Raw genomic sequence first — 24,698 nt, forward strand, 5'->3', positions numbered from 1 at the left:
CCCCTTCCCGTTCCCGGCCTGGCTAGCTCAGTGAGGGCTCAGGGCTAGCTCCTAGGGCTGTCTGGGAGGGGAAGGAAAGACGCGGGAACCCGGGACTCCTTCGGCGGGCCCCTGCAGCTCCTCCCTCCCCTAGAGTTCCGCAGGCCTCCACCAAGTTCGCCCCCAAGTTTGTGAGTGTCCAGGTGGGGGCGGAGGCCACGCAGAGGGGCGGTGGCGCGGCCGGAGGGTGGGGTCTGGAGCACTGGGCGGGCGCTGCCGCCTGGCCGGCCGCGGCTGGCCCAGGATCAGGGAGCCGATGTGGAATTTCCTGCCCGGCCCGGCGCCCCTCCTGCCGCCCCCCGCCTGGCCTCGCACTCCGCTTCCGGCCGCTCTCGTCGCGGCTGCACCCGCGCCCACGCCAGCCCCGCGCCGCATGGAGGGCGCAGGGCCCTGGGGGGCCGGGCCGGAGCGGCGCCAGGGAGCCGGAGGTCCGCTGCTGTCGCCGCCGCTGCTGCTGCTGCTCTGGCTGCTGCCCGGCCTCGCGGCACCCCAGGAGTTGAACCCGCGAGGCCGCAACGTGTGCCGCGCGCCCGGGTAGGAGCCCGGCCTGTTTGAGGGATGGGAGCGAAGGGATCTGGGATGGCGGCGCCCGGCTTCGGTCGGTGGTACCCAAGACCTCCCTAAGCCAAGCGCGCGCGCCCTTCGACCGCCCTAGCCGACTCGAGCTCTGTTCCAGGCCGAGCCAGGCTGCCGCTGGCGGTGCATTCGAAGGCTGTCCGGATCAAATATCCCTGAGGGGATAACGGACTACAGTGGGAGCCCAGGGGGGTGATAACGAGGTGTCCGAAATGTCAGGAAAGAAGCTAAAAGGGAGACTTCCGAAGCCAAGGAAGGGCATTCCGAGGGAGGGAACGGTATATGCAAAGGCTCCAGAGCCAGTGGCTTGAGCCTGGAGTGGGGTAAGGGGAAGGGAGCGTACCCCCGGAGAGCTAGGAGCCAGAGAAGTGGAGGCAAGCGAGGCTTGGAAGCACAGATTTGTCCTAGAAGAGCGGGCGCGGGGTGGGAGGAGGACGGTGGAAGTGAGCACCGAAGAGCCAGTGGACCAGAAACGGGAGTCGGGAGGACAATGATGGACGCGCGTGACGGGAGGGTGTGGGAACCGCTGCAAACTCCTGGGGCAGATGCTGGGAGGTGGGTGGCCACTAGATCCGCTGGGGAAGTCATTGTGGGACAGGCCCAGCGGGAGGGCGGTGGACCCGGAGCTTGCGATGGTGAGGAGCAGACGCCAGGAGTTAGACACCGAAGTCTAAGGGACCTGGCGGCTGGTCTGAGGCCACGACGAGGTCAAGGACGGCTGCAAAGGGGCGAGGAGCAGGAGTGGGGCGCATCTGCGGGTGCTGGGTGCGCTGCACCCGCTGGCATCTGGAGAGACTGCCATGGACTGCAGGCTGGGTCCCCGGGGGCGTTCTGGGTCACAAGTCCGCGCGCGGGACGCCGAAATGTCGTCCAGGGTTTCGGGATTCAAAGTAAGTAGGGGCTGCTAAGGGACCGCATAGGGTTTCCGAAATCCAGTTGAGAGGCGTGCAGACTTTTGGCCGGGAGCCCCGCCTTCGAGGCGGGGGCCTGCCTGGCCCGCCATCTGCTTCGCATCGCCGCCGCCACCACCGCCTCCCGGGCCTCCCCGGCCCCAGGAATGCAGCGGCGGAGGCAGGCGGGGCCCTGCCTGAAGAGGGGGAGGGCGTGATGGCCGCCTGGCGGGTCTGCCCGCACCAGGCAGTCTCCAACCCTAGCCGAAGGATGGGGATCTGGTGGCGGATCAAGCAGGGGAGCCACTTTACTGGCTGAGAGACCTCCACAGGAGGCGGCCTGTTTCTGTAATCTGGAGCTACAATTTGCGTTTGCGTTCATATCCTGGCGCCAGGCCGCTCCAACTGTCCGGGTCTGAACAAATCCTTAAACTTTCTGGGTCTGTCTCCATCTCTGTAAAATGGGGTTGTAATGGATCTCACCTGCTGAGGGTGGGGCCTGGATTACTATGACTGTGTGTGTAAGGTTGGTGGGTGAAGGAAATTGTCACAATATTGGACCCCTGAACACCGATGTCTGGTCCCCTGACCATCCAGTTCTATATTGGGGACTTCCTCTTTCCCCCTACCTGGGTGTCCTGATGGGCCACACGGACAAGTCCCAAGAGAAACCACAATAATGGCTGAAAATAAATGTCCCCTATAAAAGACTGACCAGTCCCTATGCCCCTTGCAGTTGCCTCCATCCTGAGGAAATACTGCTGGCCCTTGCTGTGCTAAATAAACACAGACTCCTTTGTTGAGGTCGAATGTGGTCACTTTCTCTCCTATTGTTCCTATATTCTGTGCTCCAAAATCTAACAGTGAGAAGGACAGTCACTGGACAGGGCCCACCTGGGGCCTGAACCATCCCTTTGATTACACTGCATGAGGTTCAGGAGAGAGGGGTGTGAGCTCACTCAATATGATGTCATGGACCTACTGTGTGCCAGCATGTGTTAGTGCAGGGACTCAGCAGCAGAGACCAATGTCTGTCTAGCAAGTGGGGTCTGGACATGGCTGGGGAGGTGTTAAGGATGTTGTTTCCTTTAGCTGATCTGGGAGGACCCACTGCCTGAAAATGATGAGCACATGCCTACAGGAGAGAAGAAGGGAGTCTTGAGGGTTTCTATAGCACAGTCCCCTATCCAGAAGGTACATTGGAAAACCAACAGGTGCTTGGGGCTGTGTAGGTTTCAGGAGAGTGAAGAGACACTGAGGTCACATAGGTGTATCCACTGTCGTGAGAGTGAGGCTTTCTTTCTGAGTGTGGGAATTCAAGGAGCTTTATATGGATGGGTATCTGACCATGAAGAGATGAGCTTTGAGACAGGAGGGCAGAGCTGGGCCAGCTAGGAGGTGAAAGGTGGGTCTCAGGAGTCTGAGACAGGACAAGGGAGAAAGGGGTCCCAACCTAGATGGAGTCTAGGAGAGAAAGTAGTTCTATTTCTCAGTGGATCTGGTGTGGCCATGGTCTCAGCTTCTCAGCATGGAAGGACTAGGAGGACCTGAGATGGAGGCGATGGGATACAGAGGAGGTTAGTTTGGGGGCACTCTTGAGCTCTCCCTGTGGTGATATCATTCACTGGGCAGCTGTATTGACAGGTTTAGCCCTGAGGAGCAGACTCTATTGGAGGACCCCCTGCCATTGCTAGTGACCTGATGGGACCTGGGGTAGTCCCTGGAGAAACTGGTGTGCATAGGACAAAGGGGCTATCTCCTGGGGGCAGGAGGAGAGCTAGACAGCTGGGGACTCAGGGGCCAGGTGGCAGGCACTGAAGCCTCCCTGACTGGATCTGGGAGTGACCAGGGGCAGACAGAGATCTCATGAGCAGACTCTTAAGATGAGAAAAAAATAGTTGGCTGTCATCACAGCAGTGGTAGTGACCACTAGTGTAGATGTCTTTTGGGGTCTGATCCCCCAAGGTGGCACTCACTCAGAGAGCAAACACTGCTTTTGTAAGACTATGCACAAGCTGGTTCACCAGTCTGTCTTCCTCTATCAGCCCTTGCAAGACCAAGACTTGTTCTTGATGAACCCAAATGGGCTTGGGTCTACTGGTGGGTGCCAGCTGGACTCAGAGGCTCCCTGGAGCCAGTTCTCACCATTCCCAGGTCAACAGGGTGGAGAAAAGATAGTACTGTAAGCAATTTGCTGTGTGATCTCAAAGGAACTTAGCATCTCTGAGTTGCAGGTTCCTTAGCTAAAGAATGTGGCCTAGGGCCACTGAGATGACTCAGTGGTAAAGGCACTTGCTGCCAAACCTGATGATCTGAGTTCAGTCCCCCAAGGTGGAAGGAGACAACTGACTTCCCACTTTGTCCTCAATCTCCACATGTATGTAGTAGCTCATTCCTGCACACATCACACAAAAGATAAATAAATGTTTAAAAAATGGACCCATGGGTTTTGGCAGAAGGAAAGAGCTATGTATAGGTTTCTGTGTATGAAGAGCTCCACCATGGTTGCAGTTTACGGTGTAGTCTGCTCTCCAGCCTATGCTGACCTGTATATTTATCAAACACAGTTCAAAGTGGCCCATAAACCAGGCTTCCAGCCACAGAACCATGTAGTGGACCAACCAGGGAAGATGGTGGTCAGTGCTGGGTCATTCTAGCAGGCCATCTGGCAGAAGTGCTTGCAAGACAAACAGCTGAGGATGAACTCTATCTGGAGACTTAAGAGCCAGGCAGAAGTAGGGGAGATGGGCTGGTGGGCTGGGTCTTCTTGCAGAAGGGATCCTTGGAGCTTCTAGGTTAAGGCCAGATGGGTGGTGACAGTGTGTGTGTGTGCGTGTGTGTGTGTGTGTGTGTGTGTGTGTGTGTGGGGGGTGGGGGGTAGGTGAGGCCTGTTCTGTATTTTATGTGATTTCCAGTTTTATTTGTAGAAGATAGGCAAGGCTCATTTCCCTGGTTAGAGATTTTATGTCTTGTTCCCCAGGCCCAAATTTGGCCTGAGGGAGAACCAAACTCTTTGGGCAGGAAGGGACTCTTTGAGGCTCTACCCATAGTTTGACTGGTAGCCCAAGCTAGGCTAGGCAGGACATCTGTAGTCTGGGCAGGAGTGTGCAGGACAGTGTGGGGCAGCTTGGGCCTTTCCTTTCAGTCTGTCCCATCCCTCATACCAAGGTCTTCGGCCCTCCTCCTAAGCTCTTTTCTCATCACCACATCCTGGTTCTAGATTCACATGCTTTAGAAGATGCACACTCATTTTCTCTAAAGTGTAAATGGATTCTACCTACATTCCTGTAGGATTGAGGCAAAATTCTTATGGGACTCCAGGAAGCTGCAGCCTTTTCAGCCTCATCTGCCTCAACCATCATCACATCCCAGCTCAGTCTCTAGGCATCCTCCCTGGCTTCATTTGGACAGGGCCACCAACCTTTGTACTCTATCAGTTGAGGTCTTTCCAGGTTGTACCATGAAATGCTGCAGTAAGAAACTGCTTTCTAGAGTCTGGGGTGTAACTCAGGCTTTCACCCTCATCAGAGTCCCCCTCAAAAATGATGTGCTGAGGTATCATTGGGTACTTGTAATTTCAAAATTAAACATGAATAAAACAATATACACACATGGGCATTCCAGCCTCTCCTTGCCTCTTGGAGGCACCAGGCCTCAGCCTACCTTCCTTATGCCCAGGGATGGCACCTGTGGGTGGCTCCCCCTAGCCTAAAGCAACACCCCTCTAGAGAAACTGTGCTGTGTCCATACTCAGCCTACCCCATCCCATGTAGATACTGTCCATCCACACTTCCATTTAGCCCTACCAGTGCATCCGGGTGTCTCTGGGGCCCATCTGGCTGTGATGCTATCGCTTTTGTCCATCTAGCTAGGTACCTCAGCCCTGAGAGATGTGCTGAACCTGTTTCAAAAGGTTATGGGGGGCTAGGTGGCTCCCTAGTCCCCACCCCACTGCTACCCCTTCTGGGCTTCACTGGGCTCCTCTTCTTAGCCTTGTGGCTGCTATAATGGCATAGAGGTGGGCTGAATTACTGGGGAGCCCTTATGGGTGTCAGTTCTTGGAGGTGGGTTGTTTGGGTGTGCCCTCTTATTCACTGTTAGTCTCCACACCTATATCAGTGCCTGGCACACATCAGGGCCTTGGTAACTACTTCCCTAGGGCAGAGCAGTTGGTGGAAGGGGAGAAGGGAACTTGTGTGAAGGCCCTGAGAAATGTGCAGGCAGTAAGGGTTAGGGAAAGGTTGTAGGGGAAGGGTGTCAACCTGAAGTCCTTCCTCTGCTTGAAGTTCCCAGGTGCCCACGTGCTGCGCTGGCTGGAGGCAACAGGGGGACGAGTGTGGGATCGGTGAGTAGGGCATTCTGGGATCCTGGGCAGGCGGGTGTATGGTGGAGGTGGGGAGAGCAAGTGAGGCAGCTCAGTCCTTCTTGTCTGCAGCGGTTTGCGAAGGCAACTCCACGTGCTCAGAAAATGAGGTGTGCGTGCGGCCTGGCGAGTGCCGCTGCCGACATGGCTACTTCGGTGCCAACTGCGACACCAGTGAGCGTGTGGCGAGGCGGGGTTGGGTACTGGGCATCTTGGCAGGAAACTGGAGGCATAGGGCGGAGCGTAGACCGGGAGGCGGATCCGGGGTGGGGCGAGGTATGATCTAGCTCAGGACTGGCCTGGGGGGCGGGTCCCTTGAGGCGGAGAGGGTAGGGTGCCACTGCAGAGAAAGACTGAACCTCCCACCTGGTCTTTACAGAGTGCCCGCGCCAGTTTTGGGGCCCCGACTGCAAGGAGCGGTGTAGTTGCCACCCGCATGGACAGTGCGAGGACGTGACGGGGCAGTGTACGTGTCACGCGCGCCGCTGGGGTGAGCGTTGCGAGCATGCGTGCCAGTGCCAGCATGGCACGTGCCACCCGCGGAGCGGCGCGTGCCGCTGTGAACCCGGCTGGTGGGGTACGCAGTGTGCGAGCGCGTGCTACTGCAGCGCCACGTCGCGCTGCGACCCGCAGACTGGCGCCTGCCTGTGCCACGCAGGCTGGTGGGGCCGCAGCTGCAACAATCAGTGCGCCTGCAACTCTTCGCCCTGCGAGCAGCAAAGCGGCCGCTGCCAGTGTCGCGAGCGCACTTTCGGCGCGCGCTGCGATCGTTACTGCCAGTGCTTCCGCGGCCGCTGCCACCCTGTGGACGGCACGTGCGCCTGCGAACCCGGCTACCGCGGAAAGTACTGTCGCGAGCCGTGCCCCGCCGGCTTCTACGGCCTGGGCTGTCGCCGTCGGTAAGCGCAGGGCGGGGCCGGGAAGGCGAGGGAGGAAGGGTGGGCCTGGAATGGAGGCGGGGGTGAGGCGGAGCCTGGTCCTCCGCAGCTTCCTGCCCCTAGGTGCGGCCAGTGCAAGGGCCAGCAGCCATGCACCGTAGCCGAGGGCCGCTGTCTGACGTGTGAGCCCGGCTGGAACGGAACCAAATGCGATCAGCCCTGCGCTTCTGGTTTCTACGGCGAGGGTTGTGCCTACCGCTGCCCACCCTGCCGCGACGGGCACGCCTGCAATCATGTCACCGGCAAGTGTACGCGCTGCAACGCGGGCTGGATCGGCGACCGGTGAGCAGCCAGTGCTTGCTGCGGCCCAGACACGCTGCTCCCTAGTCCTCGCTAACGAAGGCCCTGCTCCTAGGGCTCTGTGGGCTTTGGGCCTTCTGTTTAACTTTCTGCTGACACCTCCTCTCCTGGTTCCAAGGTGCGAGAACAAGTGCAGTAATGGCACTTACGGCGAGGACTGTGCCTTCGTGTGCTCCGACTGCGGCAGCGGCCACTGTGACTTCCAATCGGGGCGCTGTCTTTGCAGCCCTGGTGTTCATGGGCCTCAGTGAGTAGGGACCTAGAGGAGGAGTAGGGAGTATGTTGCCAACACGGGGGGGGGGCTCCAGCCAGACCTCAAGGACCCAGGAGGTGGGATCAGGCTGGGTTGCTCTACCCTTACTCCAGTTAGGGTGTGCCAACAAGCACTTTGGGGCAGTGTCTTGCTCCAGTGTGGAGCCTGCCCTCTGACAGCAGTCCAGCCAAGCGCCATTCTGAGGGTGACATGGATATAGTAGAGCTAGTCAGTGGTCTGGACTGGGACTCCCGCTTCCCCCAGAAGTCAGTCTCAGAAAAGGGCCCTGAGGCCTGGTTGCCCATGCCTCATCCTCCAGACCTCCTCCTGCAGATAGCGCACACATTCTTTTCTAAACCGTGCCAGCTAGCCCGCAGGTGGGGGTGGTCTTCAGTCCCTAGAGAATGGAGTAAAAAACCTCAGGGACCCAGGACTTGACCACTTTGGCCGGGGCAAGGAAATGAGGCATTCTGGAGGGCCGCTGCGGCCCTCCTTGACCCCGAAATTTTGCAGCTGCAATCTAACGTGCCCGGCCGGGCTTCACGGCATGGACTGCGCCCAGACCTGCAGCTGCCACGAGGATTCATGCGACCCAGTCACTGGTGCCTGCCGCCTGGGTGAGTGAATGAGTGAAGAATATCGGGTCAGGGAGTGAAAAGCAGGGTGCGAGATCCCGCGCTGAGCTGGTGCTTCCCACAGAGACCAACCAGCGCAAAGGTGTGATGGGTGCGGGCGCGCTGCTCACCCTGCTTCTCGGCCTACTGCTTTCGCTGCTCGGCTGCTGCTGCGCCTGCCGCGGCAAGGACCCGGCGCGCGGGTGAGGCAGGTCCCTGGCCAGCCCCCACCCTCCACACTGTGACTGGGTGTGCATCCGGGACCCAGACCCCGCCCCCGCGGCATGTGCCCGCCCCTTGTCCCCTTTCAGGCCCTTCCTTTTTCGTCCCCGCCCGGATCAGACCGCCCCTCCCAGTCCCGTCCCGCCCCTTCGCTCAGGCCCCGCCCCCACAGGGAGCTGTCTCTTGGAAGGAAGAAGGCACCGCAACACCTTTGCGGGAGCTTCAGCCGCATCAGCATGAAGCTGCCCCGGATTCCGCTCCGCAGGCAGAAGCTGCCAAAAGTCGTAGGTGAGGAGGAAGGCTCGAGGCCTCAGGAGGAAACATCTCCCAATACAGGAGGCCACTAGGAAATGGTGTAAAGGGTACAAGGTTCAGTATAGAAGTGGGGGACCTTGAATTTTGGTGGAGTGAGAGTGGAGAGATTCGATTGGAGGAAAGGAAGGGGGATGTTAAAGACAAGGCTGTGAGGAGAGGCAGGAGTACTAGATATGTGAGCAGATGTTGGGGAGTGTGCAGGAGTCGTGGGGACCTGTGAGTGATCCCATCCGGATTGTGTGGATGACACCTGAACCTGGCAGGCCATTTGGTCTGTAGGACTTTACTATGCATTTGAATCCAGAGCTTCGGGAGACTGCATGGCACTTGTGCATGGGAATGATCAGTCCAAAGATGACTCACCCTGCCTGGATTCCCAACAGTGACCTAAGCCTTTCTGGAGAAACAGCAGTCTGTCCCTAACCCCAGGGGCTCTGGGGTGAGGGGTCTAACTGCTCCTTCCTTTGTTGACATGCAACTAGGGTGGACCCTCTCTTTAGGCAACTTCTTTCTGGAGATTTGTGGGGAAGGCTCAGTCTCTTCAGAAGTAAAGGAGACAGGAGAAAAACCCTTTAGTTCACTTTGGCATCATGAGGCCTATGAAACACAGGTGTGAGGTGGGCCTTGGGATGAAGGTGGCTGAGACAGACTGATCCTAATAGCAGTTTTGGACTGTACATTTGGGCTCAAAAGTGCTCCAGGGCTCCCCAAATTTCACAAGGCAGAGTCCAGAGTTGACTTATAGGACCTGGTGGTCTTTCTAAGTCAAGTGTTTTCTCCAGCAACCTCTTTTTTTTTTTTTTTTAAGTAGGGATTGTGTACACCAGGCTGATCTGGAATTTACAGAGACCTACTAGCCTCTGTCTCCAGAGTGCTGGGATTAAAGGAATATCTCATTATGACCTCTTCCTAACACTTCAGTTCACTCTTTTAACTCCTAGACTGACTGCACTTGCCTTGCATCTTTTTAGCTTTTCTTTCTTTTTTTTTACGTGTATAAGTGTATGGCCTGCATGTGTGTAAGTGCACTTGTGCCATGCAATGCCCAAGGAAGTCAGTAGAAGGTACCAGATCCCCTGGAACTGGAATTACAGACTGTTGTTAGCCGCCATGTGGGTGCTGGGATTCAAACCCAGATCCTCTGCAAGAGCAGTCAGTGCTCTTAGCCACAGAGCCATCTCTCCAGCCTTTTTTTTTTTAAAGATAGGGTCTCAGGGGCCAGTGGTTAAGAACATTGGCTGTTCTTTGCAGAAGACCTGGGTTTGAATTCCAGCACCCACATGGAAGCTAACAACTGTCCATAACTCCAGTTCCAGGGGATCTGACAGCCTCTTCTGTCCTCCTCATGCATTGCACGACATGGGTGCACTTATCTACATGCAGGCAATACGTGCATAAACATTAAATTAAAAAAAAATAAATAAAAGTTAGGGTCTCACAATATATGCCAAGTCTGCCTGGAAGTCACCTCGCTATGTAGTCCAAGCTAGTCTTAAGTTCACAGGGATCCTTCTTCCTCAGCCTTTCAAGTGCTGGGATTACAGGCATGTATATATGCTCAGCTTCCCTGTTTTCTTCACCTGGCTTGCTTGCTACACATTTTCCAGCTCTAGTCTAGTGTGACTGACGAATTTTGTATCCCACACCTGCAGTTTTAGGGCAGGAGCTGTCACGATCAGTCCATTCACATTTAGCTAATTAAGGGTACAGGAGCAAGGCAGGACCCCTAGTAACTCTGCCTCATTACTCACTATTTCAGTGGCCCATCATGACCTGGAAAACACACTCAACTGCAGCTTCCTGGAACCACCCTCAGGGCTGGAGCAACCCTCACCATCATGGTCCTCCAGAGCTTCTTTCTCATCATTCGACACCACAGATGAAGGCCCTGTGTACTGTGTGCCCCATGAGGGTGAGTATGGCCCTGCATGGCCATCCTTCTATCACAGTAAAATGGTCTGTCTATGACCTCTGTGCTGGAGGTCATAGGGAGGAGTGGGGATGAAGGGGAAGTAGAAGTCAGCACTAGGAGTTGTTGGCCACAAACCTGCTGCTAACAAAGCTGGGCTCTACTGTTTAGCTAGTGTAAGTTATGTAGGGATAGGTGGGCTCTCCTGCTATTAGTCATGAGCCATGTTCACTTCTGGGAGAAACCAGGCAGAAAGAAAATTCTGGGCCTAAGTAGGGAGTGGCAGAGGAGACAGGAAGGGCATATGCAGCCTTGGGCCCACAGACAACAGGAAGGAGCTGGCCTCTCTTCTTCCTTGACAATGTCACTGGGTTACCTTGAACGGGTGACCTAACCCCTTAGCATCAGAAGCCTTCCATAATGAATATGGAATCCCCTTAAATTTGAAGACTATGGCCGGTGAGGCTGGGGCATAGTGGGGAAGGGGCACAAACTGGCCAAGGCTGGAGCTTCAGCAGTCAGCCTGCACCCTAGGGATTTGCACTACATTTGTGGGTAGTGCTATAAATGTGCCAGGCATGCCTGGATGTTAGGGCGACACTGTGACAGCTAGGACCCCTGCTGCTGAGGGGGGAGTGTCACGCTGGAGGGTAGACCAGCCCGCTGTTCTTGGAGGTGGTGACTTGCTTGCTGTTCCCGTGTTAGAGGCAGCAACGGAGAGCAGAGACCCGGAGGCCCCTCCGGCTCTGGCTGAGGCACCAGCTGCATCCCCAGCGCCCTTGACCACTCATGGGCCCACGGAGGAGGCAGCGACCCTCCCTGCGTCCTCTGACAGCGAGCGCTCGGCGTCCAGTGTGGAGGGGCCTGGCGGGGCGCTGTATGCGCGCGTGGCCCGGCGCGAAGTCCGGCCGGCCCGGGCCCGAGGTGAGGCTGGAGGTTTGTCGCTGTCTCCGTCGCCCGAGCGCAGGAAGCCGCCGCCACCCGACCCTGCCACCAAGCCCAAGGTGTCCTGGATCCATGGCAAGCAGGGCGCAGCCTCCGCAGCCGGTGCAGGGTCGCCGCCGTCGGGTCCCGAAGCAGCGCCAAGCCCTAGCAAGAGGAAAAGGACACCCAGTGACACGTCGGCGCGGCCAGACGAGCCCTGCAGCCCCCGAATCCGTGACCAGACGCCGCGGCCCCCGGGACTGGCGGAGGAGGCACCCGCCCCAAACGCGGCCTCGCCACCCCGGGCCCGAGCGCGGGGTCGTGGCCTGGGTGTCTCAGAGCCCACGGACGCTGGTGGCCCCCCGCGCAGCGCGCCCGAGGCCGCCTCCATGCTGGCAGCGGAGCTGCGCGACAAGACTCGCAGCCTGGGTCGCGCTGAGGCCGTTCAGGGGCCCCGGGAGAAGCCGGCGCCGCCACAGAAGGCCAAGCGCTCGGTGCTGCCCGCCTCGCCGGCCCGTGCGTCCCCGGCGCCCGAGATGGCGGTGGCTGCCGCGCCTGCTCCAGAGACCCCTCGGAAGAAGACCCCCATCCAGAAACCGCCTCGAAAGAAGAGCAGGGAGGCGGCAGGGGAGCTGGGCAGAGCGAGTGCGCCCACCCTGTAGTAGGCGGCTGCCCCACGGTACCTGCAGCTTCCCGTGGCTTAGCGTTGCTTGCACCCAGCGTTCTGCGGCCTGGCGTTTCCCGCGTGGCCTGGGCACTGAAGGCCTTCCATTGGCCGATGCTCCTAGCGCTCCTAGGGAGGCTGTGTCAGGCTCAGGCTCTGGCAGCTGCTTCTTGGCTGGAGTCGCTTGGGCGAGAAATCCCCCATCTTTATTGGTCAACATCTGACAGGTGCTTAACTGATGACTCCCTCCCCAGTGGCGGAGTTGTGAAGCTTTCCTACCAATCTGTATGTCATTGCCCATAGCCTGGAGAGCTCTGCTTAGACACTACATGCTGGACAAGAGTATGCTTGGTCGGGGCTACCTTCTCATTGGCTGAAGCCAGCAGCACTTACTTCTGCCTCCTGGCTGCCTCTCAAAGGTCAGGGCCTGGTGCCTCTGGCTGTAGGGACTCTTTTCTGGAGGTAGCCAGAGGCTACTTCCATTGACCAGGCTCCAAACCTGGGAAGGAGAGCTGGTCTCTTCTCCCCAAGGGGCTTGGAGCACCTTGGCCTGACCCTTTCCCTGTGTCACGAGCCCTGATCCCTCAGCTGTCAAGCTGGTTTTGATGGCCTCCTGCCACCCCACACCTCTGGGAGCCCCAGGGACAAATTCGGTGGCCTTAGGAAATGTATTTATAGGTCCCTGGAGGGGCTGCTTCCATCCCACCTGGGGCCCCCAGAATGGATTCCTCCTAGCAGGGGCTTGGCCAAAGCTTTTATAATAAAATGCTTCCCCCCACCTCCTATGCTCTTAATACTTCCTGCCTAAGGGTGTGGAGAAAAGATGTCCTACTTAAGGAACCTTTATGAAATATCTTCTGGACTCCTCCACCTAAGTGGAACCTTAGATGTAGGTCTCCAGGGATCCTGTGGAAAATGTAACAGATCTACCCTCCATCATTTATTACCCTACCATGAGCTGTCTGTCACCTGGGAAGAAGGATTGATCTGAGCAAGTAGGGGTTGGGAGGTCAGAGCTATTCCTGGTGGGATAGAGGTTCAGGCAATAGCTGATGGGCGTGTCTAGCCTTCAGCAGGGCTTGACAAAACACAACAGTCTGCCACTGCACAGAGCCTGCTGTCTGCCTCAATGGAAGCCTTGTCCTAAGTAGAAACTCCTCTCCCCTCTCCCCACATGGAAGAAGGGGGAGGAGAGGAAAGGCAGCCTGCCTGGCCCAGAGCCCTGTCCATATCCTCTGCCAGCTGCCTTGATCACCCATTTCTGACCTGGCCTTTTCTGGGGCCATTTGTGTCCAGCTTTACCCACTCTACCCTGGCACCTTCACCTCTCTGGGTAGGCTCCGAAGAGGCCTTTCTGAGCTTGGCACCCATGCTTCTTCAGGGCTCCTACTGGCCTCCTTAAACTGTCTTGGTTCCTGCCACCCCTACCTCTAACAGACGCTCTTCCTGTCTCCCTTATTTTTATTTTGTTGCTGAGACAGGAAGCAACATATTGTTGCTCATGTCAAAGTTATAGGCATGAGCCACCACCCCTGGCTTCTCCCATATTTTGATACCCAACTCAAAGTCTGATTCTGCCAAGGTCTTTCCAACTCTGGGCACCCACCCTACATCTCACAGCTTGCTGGGTTGTCTCTACTGTTGGCAGCTCAGGGATCTCTCCTGGGTAGAGAGGGCTCTTGCCCTAACCAGGTACCACTTTGAGGTCAGCTTTGGTCCCATGCAGGGTTTCAGTCACCTGAGTGGAGATGGTGTACCATGGGGGAGATATCCAGGGTAGTTGATGGCACAATGCTCAAGCTTGGCCTGGTTGAGCAACATGTGGGTGGCAGCCTGCCTGTCTCTGGGTCATGATGCTTCCCCTTTGGCCAGTGGGATCTTTCCTGCTGTGGCTTTGTGGCCTGACTGGCCTCTGTTCCACTCAGGCACCAGGCCATATTGGCTGAAGTCAGGCTCAATGTCAGCCAGGAAGGGGCAGATGCCTAGTTGGGCTCAGCAAGAATAGGGCAGTTACTATAATGAGGCAGTGCAGTAATTAGGCCCTACTCTTGCTTGAACTGCCCCACACCCAACCATCTGGGCACCCTGGCTATCCCTTACTCTTAAATTCCTTGTTCTAGCCCTCTAGTTCTCTTAGCTTGGTGAGAATGATCCAGGCAGGCCAGGGATATTTCCATGCTATCCTGGGGCTTGTCCCACTGTCCTGGAAGCCCCTTAAGCATCTGAGGCCTGACCTGCAGGAGGCCCTCTGTGGGCACCTCCCAGAGCAGAAGCCACCAGCCAGCCTGCTGCCTGTTCCCCCAGGAGGGTCCCCCGAACAGTCTTTTACCATGTGCCCCCCCCCCCCGACTCACAGTGGTGCCAGCTCCCAGGGCAGGCGCCACAAAAGGGAACCACGACTGCTGGAACCTCTGTTGCTATGGGGACGGGGACCACAGGGCCCACATCTGGTAGCGATTGAGGAGGAAAAATTATGAGTCGTGGAAAATGCAAATATTTTCTTGTAACAGAGCACAAAGGAATGTGGGGACTGGAGAGGGGCCTGGACACAGTCTGGTTTCCAGCAGGGACACAGCACACATAGACTAGGCTGTGTGCACACATAACAGCCAAACCAGCAGTCACTTGTCCTGTGGCACACATAACTTTGCCACCAGATGCACAGAAATACCAACACACTCAATCCAAAACACACTCGACAAACCAGGGAAGTCCAGAAACAAAGAGACCAATACACACAGCAGTATGTTCCCCAAACAGAATTGCACCCAAAAGACAGACACCAACTTGCCAAGGCTCACACACTCCCCTCAACACACAGAGACACCTAGACACACCATTCACTAGACAGGAATGAACCCTCGCTGTCCAACACAAACACTGTGGCACTGTACATGCACACCATGGGACACGCATGTGTCCAGCCAGCACACAGTAATGCAGAAAACCATCAGCCAGCAAACAGAGAGAGAGAGAGAGAGAGAGAGAGAGAGAGAGAAAATACTCATGCACTGTGCAACATATCTGGCAGATAGGAACACCAAGACACTGCAACACACACACACATACACACACACACACATACACACACACACACACACACGTGAAGCATGGCAAAACAGCAATGGATCATACAAATCACACACACCACCTACCACACTAAGACCCTGAGATACACACTCCTTACAACACGCACACAATTCATGACACATGAAATAAAAGAGGCAAATAATTGCTTCTATGAACAACCACAAACAGAAACATGAGAGACACTTGTAATACATTTATCCAACATATCCTCTGCAGGAGCTAGAGAGATGACTCAGCCTTTAAGAGCCCTGCTGCTCTTGCAGAGGACCTTGGTTTGGTTCCCACATGGCAGCTAACAACTGTCTGTAACTCCAGTTCCAGGGGTCTGATACCCTCTTCTGGTCTCCACAGGCATTGCATGCATGTGGTGCACTTACACACCAACAAAACACTCATACAGATAAAATAAATAAAATTTAAAAGTCCTCTACAACATATACATGCTACCAGACATAAAATGTTAACACACATCCTGCACCCCACCACACTCATAGGAACCCACCAAAACTTGCAAAAATCCACACCACCATCATCTCACAAAACATGAAGATGTACTCCTCTGCCATAATCTACAGCCTCCACTACTGACACATGCACACACACACCAGCAGACACACAGAGGCACAGTGACATAATTTGTAACATACACATGTTTTACCAAAGCTAACTGGATACTGAGACTCACTGTAATACATATACAAACACACACACACACACACACACACAGAGCAACCAATACACACTCCATCAGACCCAATTAAAGGGGACAAAGACCCATCTTTTCTCCCACCCACCCATCTTGTAACATACTCTATTATCCTCAGAATCCATACACACACACATACTTGGCCTAATATGCAGCCACCCAGGTAGAGACACTGAAAAGCACACTCATCCTGTAGGCAGACAGACATAGACAGACATCTGTAACATGTACACACAGTACCTGACTAAGCATGGAGGTGTACATCCCTCTGAAACATACTGTATTGGATACCTAGATGTGTTTAGATACATATACTCACTGGAAGACACACAATCCACCCCAGCAGCACTGAGCAGACCACCAGTACTGTCATCTGAATTCTGCGCTTTAAAAAAGCTGGGGGTGTGGCATGCATAATGCCCTGGGTCCAATCTCCAGCACTGAAAACAACAAAGAATAGAAGGAAGGAAAGAAAGAGGGAAAAGAAAGTTGATTGGGATAAAGTAATGAGTCTCCCTGGCCTGCCTAATGGACTTTATTATCCATCAAAGTCACAGAAACCTCTGATTGTAGTTGGATGGTGACTGGGAGGGGTGCAGAAGTATCAGTATGATACACAGCAATCTCATGGTTACATATAGCAACACAGGAACAATTCCAGTGACTTTTTTTTTTTTTCAGGCAGGGTCGATGTACCTCAGGCTGGCTTCAAACCTGCTTTGTAGCTGAGGATAAGTTGAACTTCTGATTCCCATCTCCACCTCCCAAGAACTGGTGTTACAGGCATGTGCCACTGTGCCTGCTTTATGCAGTGCTGGGCATCAAACTCAAGGGTTTTAGTGAATACTAGGAAAGCACTCTACCAATTAAGTTATGTCCCCGCCCCTCCAGTGTTTTTGGTTTTGTATTTTTATTTTGAGAGAGGATCCCACTATGTAGCCCTGACTGACCTGGAACTCACTATATAGACCAGGCTGGCTTCTAACTGATGGAGATCCTCCTGAGTCTGCCTCCTGAATGCTGGGATTAAAGGTATATGCCACTACATCGGGCTTCTGGTGACTTTTTATTGCCAATCTTAAAGTTATACTTACAGAATTCATTCTAGAGGCTCAGCAACGGGCATTCTAATCATTCTGTTGTCCCCTCTGTGGTAGGACACCCTTGTTATTTTAGGACAGAAGATGGGACCTCTGAACACTAAACGTGTTGTTGGCAAGGTAGAAATATCCTCATGGTGCCATCTAGTGGTTATCTGTGGCAACATCTGGAGTTGAAAAAACTTGGATGACAGCAGGGGTTATAATATAGCCCCAGCTGTTTCCTGCTATCAGGAGGAGCCCACTGATGTGGGATCCCAGGCTCAGGCTAGTAATCAAAAGAGGCATATCCAGGTAGAAAAAGGCTCAGAAGCAGCTTGAAGTACTCTATAATGCAATGTGCTAAGTGATTGCTGATCAACATGGGCCCAGTTGACTTGGGAGTATGCCTCAGTAGTAGAATGTTTGCCTAGCATGTGGAAGATACTGGGTTCAATCCTCAGCACCAAAAAAAGGACTTTCCAGCATAGGTGTGTACTACTATATAGGCAAAGGTATGCTGTGTGCCTTCAAAGGAGAATGCCATTGGCCAGAAAAAGTAGGGACATCCTGATATGTGCTATCACATGGATGAGTGAAGACAATGTTAAATGAAAGAAGCCTGACCCAAAGGGACAAATGCATTGTAATTGCACCTATATGAAGTGCCTAGAGAGTCAAATTTATTGAGCTAGAGAGTGGGAGTCAGGCATTGGTGGCATTCACTTGTAATCCTAGAAGCTGGCAGGCTAAAGCTGGAGGAGCAGAAGTTCAAGGCTAGCCTTGGCTATTTAGCAAATTTGAAGACAGCCTGGACTAAAAAAGACCCTGTCTTGAAGAAAAAAAGAGCAAAGGAAACAAAAGGAAAGATAAAGGAGAAAAATGGAATTGTGGGTGACAGAAGTTGGAGATGGTAGTTAGTGTTTGTGCTGGGTAGCTTTAGTGTCAACTTGACACACCTGGGTTGAAGGAGCCTCAATTGGGGAATTGCCTTCATTGGACTGGCCTGTGCCCATACCCATGGGGCACCTTCTTGATTGTTGAGTGATGTGGGAGGGCCCAGCCCACTGTGGGTGTTGCCACCCCTGGGCAGGTGGGCCTGTGTTGCATAAGAAGACAGGCTGAGCAGGGGCCAGGGAGCAAGCCAGTAAGCAGCACTCCTCCATGGCCTGTGCTCCAGCTCCCACATCCAGGGTCCTGCCCTGAGTTCCTACCTTGGGCTCCTGGATGAACTGTCACCCAGGATATGTAAGCTAAATAAACCTTTTCCTCCCCAAGTTGGTAGTGGTCAGAGTGTTTTATCACAACAATGGAGAGACAAACTAGGACAGAAATTGGTACCAGAGAGTGGGGAATTGCTGTGACAGATCTGACTTTGGTGTTTTAAGGAGGATTGTGGAAGCATTTGGAACTTTGGGCTGGAAAAGCCATTGAGTGCTTAGAGTTTGTTGCTGTGGAGTTTAAACAGTTATTCTGAAAGAGTTGTGAACAATTGAGGCCTGGCTTGTGAAGCTTCAAAGGGAAGCAGAGACTATCAGGGCTGTTTGTGTGGTATTTTGAATTGAGAATCTGTAGGTTCTGGTCAGCTGGGGCTGAAGAATCAGTTGTGATTGAGACCAGAACCTGAATAAACCTTTGCTTTATTGGGACAATTGATGATGGTTAGCTGGGGCTGAAAATCAGCTGTAAGTAACAAGAGACCAGCATCACTGAGGTGAAATCTTCTGGGAGGTATTTCCTCAGGGTCAGCACACAGAGGGGACCTGAGCCTCCATCTCAAGCTAGAAGCAGGACTTGGTAATGTGTAAGAGTCTCCTGCATGGTTCTAGTGTTGAAAGCAAGAAGGGGTCACAGAGAGCAGCTGAAGCTTGGCACTTTGAGAGGTCAGGAAAGGCCATAGGTGAAAGTACAGCTTCAGTTGCAGTGAAGACACCAGGATTGAAGGGGTCATGGAGAGAATCTGAGGCTTGCACCCAGAAAGGCAAGAAGAGGCCATTGGTGAAGGTGTAGCCTCAGTTTCAGTGAGGACCCCAGCTTTTTGGAGATGCCAGGACTGTGGGACGACCACCAAGGACAGCAGTAGGTGTGGAATGGAGCTGGCCTGGGTCTGCGAGACGAGCTGAGTGTGTGGTGGATGGAACAGTCACAGAAGTGGAGCTGCCAAAACCCTTTGGAGCCCAGAAGATCAAGAGTGAATCCTAGATGTCCAGCCTTGAGCTTCTTTGCTGGACTTTGGTTTTGCTTAGGTGTGCCGGATTCTTCCCTTTGAAACAAGAGAGTACTTGTTTTGGATTTTACAGAAGCCCAACCACAGTTAAGAGACTTTTTTTTTTTTTTGGTCTTTTTGAGACAGGGTCTCCCTGTAGCCCCAGCTGTCCTGGAACTCACTATGTAGACCAGGCTGGCCTTGAACTCACAGAGATCCGCCTGCCTCTGCCTCCTGAGTACTGGGATTAAAGGCGTGCGCCACCACAACCGGCAAGAGACTTTTAAAAGAGACTATGGACTTTTAAGTGTTTGGATTTTTTTTAAGGACTGTGGGTTTTTAAGGTTGTACTGTCTTATGTTGTGATATTAATGTTAACATCTTATCTTGGGGACAAGAATTGGAAAGGTTATGGTTTAATAGTGATGTGTTTGTGTGTCAAGTTGACAAGGGGTCAATTGTGCTGGATAGCTTTAGTGTCAACTTGACACACCTGGGTTGAGGGATCCTGAATTGGGGAATTGCCTTCATTGGACTGGCCTCTGGCCATACCCATGGGGCACCTTCTTGATTGTTGAGTGATGTGGGAGGGCCCAGCCCACTGTGGGTGTTGCCACCCCTGGGCAGATGAGCCTGTGTTGCATAAGAAGACAGGCTGAGCAGGGGCCAGGGAGCAAGCCAGTAAGCAGCACTCCTCCATGGCCTGTGCTCCAGCTCTGTCCTCCAGGGTCCTGCCCTAAGTTCCTACCTTGGACTCCTGGATGAACTGTGACCCGGGATATGTAAGCTAAATAAACCCTTTCCTCCCCGAGTTGGTAGTGGTCAGAGTGTTTTGTCACAGCAATGGAGAGACAAACTAGGACAGTGTTTAACTGGGGCAGAGTTTAACTGTGATGATGAAAAAGTTCTAGCAATGCACAATAATGAATGTGATGCTGCTTAACAGTTTACTTAAAATAGTCGGAAGGGTGAATTTTCTGTGATGTTAGTTTCATCACAAAAATAAAGCTGAAGAAAAGTGAACATGAAAGTGTTGAAACAGGGGCTATAAAGAGCAATAATCCCCAAATGTTAGCTTATGGAAAACAGAATAGCTTTTACCATTTTGATATGCTTGGGCTGAGACCTTATTGGACCATTGGAGCAAGGCTATTTGTTCTTTTACATTGAATCACCAGATAGACTGGGCAGTTACATGAAGAAACAATGGGGATACCTGCACCTTCCCATTATGCATCTTTCACAATAGCCTAGATTCTTGAAATTTATCTATAGTGCACCATATTTTTTAAAATATTTTTATTTATTAGTTTTTGTTTATGTGTATGTGTGTATTGCCTGAATGTATGTATGTGAACCAATGCCATGCAATGTCTGCCGTGGAGGTCAGAAGAGGGTGTCAGATTCCCCTAGAACTGGAATTATAGACAGTTGTTAGCTGTCATGTGGGTACTGCGAATTGAACCCAGGTCATCTGCAAGGGCAGCCAGTGCTCTTAATCACTGAGGCATCTTTCCGGACCCCTATAGTGCACCATATTAATAATTTTAGTAGCTTGAGCAGTTATCGGCATCATGTTTAGAGAAGCCAGCAGAGTGAGGCAAAGTTTGATTATATTCAAATTAGAGCATCAGTTCCAACACAAGAGGAGAGGATGCTGGAACTGGCATAGTATTCAGCAAAGTTGTTATGACAATGATCAGGGGAAGTACACTTACATATCTTCAGATTTATTGGTGGTAATGCCCCAGGAACATTGGAAGTTCCTCCTATAAATTTAGTGGGGTTTGGAGAAGGAGTATCAACTAAGACTCCAAAAGATTGCTTAGTGTGTAGAAACCAATGAACCACCATATTGGTACAGAACAATTGTCCTTAATGGTTGCCAAAATCTGGGACAGACTGTGTCTTGAGTTGAGCAGGGTAGAGTGTCTGAATGTCTGAGTTCATATGATAGGGGTCCTAAAATTTGAGGATTTGGGTATGGATGCTCTGTAAAACTTGTTTAAGGGAAGCTTGGCACTCCTTGGGATCTTACTTGAAATCTGATTATCAGGGAAGCCCAGGTCGTAGAGTTGTCAATACCAGTTTGGGATGGGAAGGATTGTGAAAGGGAAGTTCTGAAATGATGGCTGTGTCAGCTTCTTGTCATCATAACATAATTGAGATAATTACTTTATAAAGAGAGGTGGGGCTGGAGAGATGGCTCAGTATTTAAAAGCACTGACTGCTCTTGTAGAGAACCCGGGTTTGATTCCTAGCACCTACATGGCAGCGAATAACCACCTGTAATGCCAGTTCCAGGGGCTCTGACATCCTCTTCTGGCCTCCATGGGTATTGCATGAACATGGTGCACTTACAAACCTGAAGGCAAAACACTTTCACATGTAAAATAATTTTGTTTTTAAAGACAAGAGGTTTGTTTTGACCTATGGTTTTAGAGGTTCCAGTTTGTATGTCCTCTGGTGGGCATACCAGGGTCTACTGCAGGAAAGCAAGGTGCAACAAAACCCCACTTTATGGTCAAAGAGCAAAAGAGAGAAAATGGTATGAGGGCACAACCCAATGACCTTCAGACTTTTCATAAGGTCTCACTTCTACTTTTTTTTTTTTTTGAGACAGGGTCTCCCTGTAGCTCCAGCTGGCCTGGAACTCACTATGTAGAACACGCTGGCCTTGAACTCACAGATATCTGCCTGCCTCTTGCCGGGATTAAAGGCATGTACTACCATGCCTGGCCCACTCTTACTTTTTTAATTTAAAATATTTGTTGAGATGAAACTGTGGTCCTTTCCTGTGAACCTGGAGCTGTGGTCCCCTTCTGTGAGCCTGGAGCTGTGGTCCCTAACCTTGAGCCATGGTTCCACATTCCTCTGGTGGTGGGCTGATGGTGGAGCAGACTGGAGGATGGAGGACTTCCTGATGCTGGGCAGCAGTTTCAGCCTTCTCTGAGTGGCTGCACTGAGCACAGCCCCTTCCCCTGAGGTCCCAGGTTGTGAATGGCAGTGACTTTGCCTCCGTGTAGGGCTTATGCTGGGAACAGGAGAGCTTTCTGTCATTTGCAGATTCTAGTCATGGGAGGACTGATTTTCTAGAGTGGACCTCCCACCTCTCTTGATGGCCAGCTATGATCTGGACTCCACACGTGGTCCTAGGAATCCACATCCAGGTCTTGATGTTGGACTTTCCCATTCTCAGGTACCAAAAGTTTTTCCATCATTTCTCTATTACTTTTCTGTAATCCCAGTGTACCTTCACCTATGCCCTACAGAAAATGTAAAACACCAATTGAACTTCTAGAGATAAAAATCAGTCTTGGAATTTAAAAATTTTTTTAATTAAAAAATTATTATTTTTATTTTATATGTATGTATGTATGTATGTATGTATGTATGTATGTATTGCCTGCATGTAGGTAAGTGCACCCATGTCATGCAATGCCCATAGTAGACAGAAGAGGCTGTCAGAGCCCCGGGACTGTAGTTACAGACAGTTGTTAGCTGCCATGTGGGTGCTTGGATTCGAACCCAGGTCTTCTACAAGAACAGTCTGTGTTCTTAACTGCTGAACCATCTCTCTAGCCCCCAGAAGTTAAAATTTTTTAAAGCTTTTTTTTGTTTTTTTTGGTCTTTTTGAGACAGGGTCTCCCTGTAGCCCCAGCTGGTCTGGAACTGGCTATGTAGACCAAGCTGGCCTTGATCTCACAGAGATCCACCTGCCTCTGCCTCCCAAGTACTAGGACTAAAGGCGTGCACCACCACATCCAGCTAAAAAGCACTTTAATAATTAAGTTGATATAACTTTCCAAACTAAAAATATTTAATTGTATTTTAGAACATAAATGAGCATTTCTACATGTCTACTATAATTTTGAATTTTATTTCCTGGCAAAAACTGTACTACTAATCTCCAACAATACTGTGAAATTTCTCACTGTTGCTGTAATGTGAGTTTGGTATTCATTCCCCTTCCAAATTCTCCAACCTACACAAAGTTTTTCAATGTAAACATGTTATTTTAAAAATCAATGTTAATAAATTTTTTTATTTTAAAAAATTGTATGGTATGTGTGTGCATGTTAGTGTAGGCATGTGTATGTCAGTGTGTGTGCAGGGGTCAATGGTCAGTATAACTTTGGGAAGTCGGTTCTGTCCTTCCACTGTGAGTTCCAGGCATTGAACTCAGGTGTTCAGGTTTGCGCAGTAAGTGCTTTTATTTGCTGAGCCATCTTATTGGCCTTTTTTTTTTTAATTTTAATTTTTCTATTTGAGACAAGGTCTTACTATGTTTCTCTGGTTGGCCTGGAACTATCTATGTAGACCTCAAATTTTTGGCAGTCTCCCCTAAGCCCCATCTATTAAATGTCTACCACCTCTTGCTAACACCAAGGACAAAGCTCCTGACACATGAACCTTTGAGAGAACAAACAGCATTTGAGCCATAGAGCTTTCTTTTCTTACTGAATTATCTAGGATGTCAACTACCATTGATAAGGAGCAGTGAGGGGGCACATTGTTACCTTCTTCCTGGTCTTAGCAGAAAGCTTTTTGTTTCCCACTATTGAATATGATGCTAACTGTATTATAGATTTCTTTATCAGCTGAGGAAGTTCCTCTCCTCAGATTTCTGAAATTGTTTTTAGAAATCATAAATGGACATTGGCTTTTGGTTAGGATTTTTTTTTGTCTTTTTGAGACAGGGTCTCTTTGTAGCCCCAGCTGTCCTGGAACTCATATATAGACCAGGCTGGCCTCAAACTCACAAAGATCGGCCTGCCTCTGCCTCCCAAGTGCTGGGATTAAAGGCGTGAGCCACCATGCCTGGCAGGTTAGGATTTTTTTTTAAAAGATTTATTTATTTATTATTTATTTATTTGAGACAGGGTCTCACTGTGTAGGCACGGTTGACCTGGAACTCTCTATGTAGACTAGGTTAGCCTCAAACTCACAAGGATCCACCTGCCTCTGCCTCCTGAATGGTTGGATTAAAAGCATGCTCCACCATGTCTGACTGCCTCTCTTTTGGGGATAGGGGTGTCACTATGTTGTCAAGGCTGCCCCCAAATTCCAGAACTGAAGTGATTCTCCTGCCTTAGCAGGAGCTCCCAAGTAACACATAAGAATGGTGTTTATCAAAAACATTCTTTTAACTTTTTTACATTGATTGCATATATGTGCACAAGTGCATATACATGCCATGGTACACATGTGCAGGTCAGAGGACAACTTGTAGGCATCAGTTCTCTCCTTCTACCATGTGGGTTCTGGAGATCAAACCCAGTCACCAGGCTTGGTGGCAAGTACCTTTACCTGCTGAGTCATCTTGCCAATCCTCAGAGAACATTCTTTTTTTTTTTTAGATAGTCTATTGAGAATTTCATACATGCATATAGGGTGTTTTGATCAAATCCATGCCCACTCCCTCCCCTCAAAATCCTACCACATCTCCCCATCACTTTTTTCTGATGACTTCATGTACTCTTTCTTCTTCTTTGATTTATTTTTATGGGGCTTTTGGCTGCTCTAACATTTCCCCCTCTGAAGAGGTAACCCTAAAATCTTTTAGAAATTAGATAAGAGCTCCCAAATACTTTTGACATTTTTGGCCTT

General features: G+C 51.7%; 1 protein-coding gene across 4 annotated transcripts; it reads left to right on the forward strand.

Annotated features, from left to right (window-relative positions):
* The first annotated feature begins 228 nt into the window (after window positions 1-228).
* On the forward strand, window positions 229-12,788 carry Scarf2 (scavenger receptor class F member 2). Of its 4 annotated transcripts, none has more exons than XM_029567877.1 (11): window positions 235-573; window positions 5,792-5,850; window positions 5,941-6,042; window positions 6,248-6,767; window positions 6,870-7,088; window positions 7,225-7,353; window positions 7,873-7,976; window positions 8,059-8,176; window positions 8,353-8,483; window positions 10,270-10,422; window positions 11,125-12,788. In XM_029567877.1, the coding sequence occupies exons 1-11, from the start codon at window positions 296-298 to the stop codon at window positions 12,003-12,005; spliced, it is 2,694 nt and encodes an 897-aa protein (XP_029423737.1). In that variant the 5' UTR covers window positions 235-295; the 3' UTR covers window positions 12,006-12,788. The 4 variants fall into 4 exon arrangements, with proteins under 4 accessions (XP_029423738.1, XP_029423739.1, XP_029423737.1 ...); XM_008842292.3 differs by having other exon boundaries at window positions 238-573; window positions 8,368-8,483; XM_029567878.1 differs by lacking the exon at window positions 5,941-6,042 and having other exon boundaries at window positions 229-573.
* Window positions 12,789-24,698: the final 11,910 nt, after the last annotated feature.

This window comes from Nannospalax galili, unplaced genomic scaffold, assembly GCF_000622305.1.
Source record: "Nannospalax galili isolate Female #2095 unplaced genomic scaffold, S.galili_v1.0 scaffold321, whole genome shotgun sequence".
In the NCBI taxonomy this organism is placed as follows: Eukaryota; Metazoa; Chordata; class Mammalia; order Rodentia; family Spalacidae; genus Nannospalax; species Nannospalax galili.